Genomic DNA, 6,996 nt, shown 5'->3' on the forward strand with positions numbered 1-6,996 from the left:
TCTGGAGCTGCTGCACAGAGGGGTTATTTTCATCACAATTACATTTATGTTCTTACTAGTCACAAACGTAGCACCGCTGTTCCAATACGCACCATGGGGGTTTCTGGGGAGGTGGTCCATATCCAAAACTGGACATTGCAGACATAGTCATATTACTCATTATCACCTGATGCATCTGGGCATTCTGAATCATCATTAGCTCAATTAAATCTGTGGGTATAAATGGAAGATTGATCTATTGAGACTCATATGGGGTATTAAGTTTGTGGAGTAATATAATTAGTTATAGCAAAAGACTACAGACTAAAAGGAAATGGCGGGACTTTAAAGTATAAAGCAACAGAAATCATGCAGAGGAATTTTAAAGAACAGTTATAATAATAAAAAGTTTTAGGTATAGGATGCAAAGAGTAACACAATTTGTATAGCACAAATAAATTAATACATCATATCAACTATACGTAGCATTAAAATAGAGCAAATTAACTTTATTGACAGTCTCTTGCTTAAGAATCTTAAAATAGCCAACCCTCCTACCTTCTTTGGCGCTCCCAGGTCTGATTGGATGGGACAGAGATGTGTAAGGTCCTGGAATTTGTTGGATTATTGTAGGTGAAGGAGAAACCTTGAAAATAAAAATAAGTTTTCATCAAAGTTATTTCACTTCTTGACATCACTGTCAGAAAGAGAAAGGCAATTAACCAGTGCCTCTCTCCAAACAGGTGCATAGTTTCTTGGGACAAATAAGTGTAGAGGGAGGAAAGGCAAATCTAGGGATAACCACCAGAATCCAGCTACAAACACTCATAAACAAATGTAATGAAAATACCCGTAAAGCATCTGCTGTTGGTAAGAAGACAGTGAATGAGATACAAACACTGCTGTCCTGTCCAGAACATATTGCTGGGTATCATTCATCTCAAAAGTTAAATGGGAGAGAGTAAGCGCTAAAAAGCTTAAAAGGCTAGTAAAAGGTACATTTTAATACATATAAAAATTTACAAATGGCAATCAGACGCATGGATCCATGTCTGACTTAACAAAAAAAAAAAATATATATATATAATAAACAAATCTAAAAATATCCAATGGAGTATAGCATGTGACGCTGACTTAGTGAGCCAGTGATGAGGAGTTAGGACATGTACATTCAATAATATAAACAACCTAAGTGAGTGATTGAGTGCACACAATAGCTTTCAACAAAGAAAAATAGCATTCACAAAAAATAGTGTTCACAAAAATTGGCGTACATAAAAAATGTTCAAATGTTCAACCGGTTATATGTAAGTGAATCCAGTAGTGTTTCCTCCAAAGTGACGTGTATAAATATAACGTGAAGTCAATAATAGTAGAATGTAAACGTTGAGTGGGTCAAATTATTGTGGTTCAGCTGCTAAATTAAAAAATTGTAAATCCGTGAGGTGTATAAAAATAAAAATAACTTGTGAAAAAATCCACGTGGAAAACTTGAATTCAAATGATAAACAAAGGTCAAAAATCAAAAGACAAAAATCAAAAGACAAAATATCAAAAGACAAAAATAGAAAATCAGTGATAATATTAAAAAGCACTAAAGAATCTAGTGAAAACAAATCCTTAATTCAGATGTTAAAAATCCTTGGTAAGATCCATAACAAACAAATACATCGATAAAATACCTAAAAGGGAACAAAAGAGAAACAATAGTGCAACACTGTATATGATATATAATATAGGTAATTAAAATCAAGCTCACCAGTATGCCAACGCGTTTCGGCCTAGACTAGGCCTTTCTCAAGACTATAGTATGCCAACGCGTTTCGGCCTAGACTAGGTATAGTCTTGAGAAAGGCCTAGTCTAGGCCGAAACGCGTTGGCATACTGGTGAGCTTGGTTTTAATTACCTATATTATATATCATATACAGTGTTGCACTATTTGTTTCTCTTTTGTTCCCTTTTAGGTATTTTATCGATGTATTTGTTTGTTATGGATCTTACCAAGGATTTTTAACATCTGAATTAAGGATTTGTTTTCACTAGATCTTTAGTGCTTTTTAATATTATCACTGATTTTCTATTTTTGTCTTTTGATATTTTTGTCTTTTGATTTTTGTCTTTTAATTTTTGACCTTTGTTTATCATTTGAATTCAAGTTTTCCACGTGGATTTTTTCACAAGTTATTTTTATTTTATTTTTATACACCTCACGGATTACAATTTTTAATTTAGCAGCTGAACCACAATAATTTGACCCACTCAACGTTTACATTCTACTATTATTGACTTCACGTTATATTTCTACACGTCACTTTGGAGGAAACACTACTGGATTCACTTACATATAACCGGTTGAACATTTGAACATTTTTTATGTACGCCAATTTTTGTGAACACTATTTTTTGTGAATGCTATTTTTCTTTGTTGAAAGCTATTGTGGTGCACTCAATCACTCACTTAGGTTGTTTATATTATTGATTGTACATGTCCTAACTCCTCATCACTGGCTCACTAAGTCAGCGTCACATGCTATACTCCATTGGATATTTTTAGATTTGTTTATTATATATATATATATTTTTTTTTTGTTAAGTCAGACATGGATCATGCGTCTGATTGCCATTTGTAAATTTTTATATGTATTAAAATGTACCTTTTACTAGCCTTTTAAGCTTTTTAGCGCTTACTCTCTCCCCATTTTAACTTTTGTATTGTTTAGCCTACTAGGAGGCTATATAGTTAGTAAGGCTTAAGGCCCTGGGTGTAGCGCTCGATCCACTTCTCCTGTTCTTATCATTCATCTCATATGACCAATTATTCTACAGCTGAGTAAGACATATTTTAGAAGTCTTTATAGTACTAAAGAAAAAGTTGTAATCAGGGACATATTTTGGCCTAGGCAAAAAAGACACTTGCCTAGGGTGGTAGATTTTCGGGGGGCAGCACTTTTATTCTCACTGCACTACACTCACTACATACGCACACTGTACCACACTCACTCAATACACACACACACCATAAACACACACACATATATACACACACACGCACATTTGAACATGAATATTTACTTTGGAAATGCCATGAAAAAAGTCACATTACACGCTCACAAAAAAACAGAATTGAGTGCCTAGGGCAGCACAAAACCTACATATGCCAGTGGTTGTAATGGATGTTCTTAGGAACTTATAGCAAGGCACTTCTATCTGTGTCACCAGATGCTACTAAAGTTCAAATGTAAACAGAATAACTGCTTGTTGCATATCAGCCATGCACTGAACACATATAATCACTCATCAGCCTCACTATCAGACAGAAACAAGTGACCTCTGCATATCAACTTATACCAAATGCCATCACTGTGAGCTTGATAGATCCACCAAATTCCTACTGTTAACATGTTCGCATATATAATAATATATATATATACTATATATATATATATATATATATTATATATAAATATAATATATGGTGAGTACACCCCCTCACATTTTTGTAAATATTTTATTATATCTTTTCATGTGACAACACTGAAGAAATGACACTTTGCTACAATGTAAAGTAGTGAGTGTACAGCCTGTATAACAGTGTAAATTTGCTGTCCCCTCAAAATAACAACACACAGCCATTAATGTCTAAACTGTTGGCAACAAAAGTGAGTACACCTCTAAGTGAAAATGTCCAAATTGGCCCAATTAGCCATTTTCCCTTCCCGGTGTCATGTGACTCATTAGGTGTGTTAAATTTGGTGTTATCGCTCTCACCTCTTTCATACTGGTCACTGGAAATTCAACATGGCACCTCATGACAAAACAACTTTCTGAGGATCTGAAAAAAAGAATTGTTGCTCTACATAAAGATGGCCTAGGCTATAAGAAAATTTTCCAAGACCCTGAAACTGAGCTGCAGCACGGTGGGCAAGATCATACAGCGGTTTCACAGGACAGGTTCCACTCAGAACAGGCCTCGCCATGGTCAACCAAAGAGATTGAGTTCACGTGCTCAGCGTCATATCCAGAAGTTGTCTTTGGGAAATAGACCTATGAGTGCTGCCAGCATTGCTGCAGAGGTTGAAGGGGTGGGGGGTCCACCTGTCAGTGCTCAGACTATACGCTGCAAACTGCATCAAATTGGTCTGCATGGCTGTCATCCCAGAAGGAAGCCTCTTCTAAAGATGATGCACAAGAAAGCCTGCAAACAGTTTGCTGAAGATAGGCAGACTAAGGACATGGATTACTGGAACCATATCCTGTGGTCCGATAAGACCAAGATAAACTTATTTGATTCAGATGGTGTCAAGTGTGTGTGGTGGCAACCAGGTGAGGAGTACAAAGACAAGTGTGTCTTGCCTACAGTCAAGCATGGTGGTGGGAGTGTCATGGTCTGGGCCTGCATGAGTTCTGCCTGCACTGGGGAGCTACATTTCATTGAATGCCAACATGTACTGTGACATACTGAAGCAGAGCATGATCCCCTCCTTTCAGAGACTGGGCTGCAGGGCAGTATTCCAAAATGATAACAACCCCAAACACACCTCCAAGATGACCACTGCCTTGCTAAAGAAGCTCAGGGTAATGGTGATGAACTGCCAAGCATGTCTCCAGACCTAAACCCTATTGAGCATATGTGGGGCATCCTCAAACGGAAGGTGGGGGAGCACAAGGTCTCTAACATCCACCAGCTCTGTGATGTCGTCATGGAGGAGTGGAAGAGGACTCCAGTGGCAACCTAGGAAGCTCTGGTGAACTCCATGCCCAAGAGGGTTAAGGCAGTGCTGGAAAATAATGGTGGCCACACAAAATATTGACACTTTGGGCCCAATTTGGACATTTCCACTTATGGGTGTACTCACTTTTGTTGCCAATGGTGTAGACATTAATGGCTGTGTGTTGAGTTATTTTGAGGGGACAGCAAATTTACACTGTTATACAGGCTGTATACTCACTACTTTACATTGTAGCAAAGTATCATTTCTTCAGTATTGTCACATGAAAAGATATAATAAAATATTTACAAAAATGTGAGGGGTGTACTCACTTTTGTGAGATACTGTATATATATCCTACAAGTGCCTTATATCACCACCATCACTTCCTACTACCACCTGAATTCATCAATCATGCATAGTCAGTAAACTACTCAGCATCCACTAATTACACACAATCACCAACTTCACCTCATAACATATACTAGATATTGCTGCTTACTTCTCAGTATCTGACATGTACCTACTCTTACTATATTTATCTTTCAAATTTCTTTTTTGTAATTAACAGATCCAGAATGTTAGTGATATTTTAGATGGATTTAAATTCATCAGTTGTAATGAAGATGCGCTATAACTTCATTTTTAATGCATAGCTGAAATTCAAATTCCCCATGCTCCGCCGCCCACTTCAGAAATATTTTTTTTTTTTTGTGAGCTATTGGTGAGAACTGTTTTCCAATCAGTGCTCTAGTCATATGGCACTCACATATTTTTTTATTTATTTTTTGGCTACAGAGCTGATTGCAGAACAGGGTGAAAGGTTAGTTAAAGCATATCTTTATTACAACTGATGAATTAAACTCCATCTAAATTAATGCTAACATTCCAGATCTGTTTATACAAAGTGGTAACCATTACTTTAAGCTTTTAGCACCATTGACCGCTCAATGTAAATACCAATAGGCACCAGACTGTTTCTTTTGAAATAAAGAGCAGCAAAGAGACACTAAACGATATAAAGATGTATTCAAATCAACAATAAGGCTGAAAATAATATATGGATGTATTTTGTTGTTTAAGATAAGTGTAAAGTTTTATTTATTTTTGGTTCACTAGCATTGCTTCCATCTCAAGATTTGACTCTGCAGTTACATGATATCTGCTGCTTTCCATTAGTTCTAGGAGTTTTCATAATTGGAAAAGTCAAAATATATACCAAATAATACAGTGATACTAGAATAACAAATATATAGCAGACTTACCGCTGCAGGAATGATGTGTACTCCAGGGTAAATAGTGTCCACTGCTGGATTACTGTACCAGGCGTTCTCAGTATGCCACCCCTGTGACATAGCTTCTGTGGTCACAACTGAGGTCCTGCAATATCGGTTTATACAGGTAAGGTGGTGAAGAATGACAGTCTAGTAAAATAGATTTACCGAGTGAGCTATATTAGTATTGAAACTAAGGAATCTGAATGCAATGAAGTGAAAGAGTCTTAGAGAGCAGAGCAGTAAACAATACATTCTAGCAAAGTCGTAATGTAGGAGACCGGGAGCTCAGAAAGCCAAACACAGAAGTCTGAGAAGAGAAACTATGTAACCAAATACAGCAGGGAACTGAAACGACAGGGGATTAAAACAGACTTGAAACAAGTTGAAAGAATATGTGACTATTACTAAACAAAAACAGATTCCAAGATAAAAGAAGACTGAATTAAAATCTTAAAGTAGACTACAAATACACGTATGGGAATAGAAGACTGCGTATAACAGGCTAAGCAGAAAACATTGTCTGTTGAAACTACATAGAAGAAACTGCTACAGGTACTGAGGAACACCACCTACAGGTTATTAAATCTACAGAACTTCAGAGAGGATTCTATATACAGAAGACTGAATCTAGGATAAAACATACAGTTCTATACGTCTTGTGAATGCTGTAAGAATATTAACTGAAGAGAATGCATTCAATCCAGAAGACTGCTCCCAGTGAACTAAATACAGAACACCAAATCAGACAGCAACAGGATCCTAGAGTCTGTATTAGAAACAGTTTGTGGAATCCAGGAGACTGCTGTCAACAAACTGCCTTTAGAATACTGTATGCAGGAAGCTCTTATGATCTTGAGTGGCTTTGCTTAGGAAGAATCAACCCAGAAGGCTGTTATGGTAACAGTTTGTACACAAATAATCAGAAGCCGGTGAGAAGTCAGAGGCAGGGTGTGCTTCTTATCTCCATGCTACTCATCTTGTGTATATTGTATCAGTGAACATACTGCCATTTGTTGCTAAACGTACAAAT

At 36.8% G+C, this 6,996-nt stretch overlaps 1 protein-coding gene across 1 annotated transcript in view; it reads right to left on the reverse strand.

The window, feature by feature from the left end:
* PRR29 (proline rich 29) overlaps nucleotides 1-6,778 on the reverse strand; it is a 29,106-nt gene extending 22,328 nt beyond the window's left edge. The window contains exons 1-4 of the mRNA XM_053694338.1: nucleotides 6,610-6,778; nucleotides 5,955-6,069; nucleotides 538-625; nucleotides 89-210 (exon numbers count right to left, since the gene is read on the reverse strand). Of these exons, the coding sequence (XP_053550313.1) occupies nucleotides 89-210; nucleotides 538-625; nucleotides 5,955-6,044 (300 nt within the window). The 5' untranslated portion in view covers nucleotides 6,045-6,069; nucleotides 6,610-6,778. The remainder of the gene's footprint in view (nucleotides 1-88; nucleotides 211-537; nucleotides 626-5,954; nucleotides 6,070-6,609) is intronic.
* Between the last annotated feature and the right edge of the window lie 218 nt (nucleotides 6,779-6,996).

Source organism: Bombina bombina, chromosome 1 (assembly GCF_027579735.1).
Source record: "Bombina bombina isolate aBomBom1 chromosome 1, aBomBom1.pri, whole genome shotgun sequence".
In the NCBI taxonomy this organism is placed as follows: domain Eukaryota; kingdom Metazoa; phylum Chordata; class Amphibia; order Anura; family Bombinatoridae; genus Bombina; species Bombina bombina.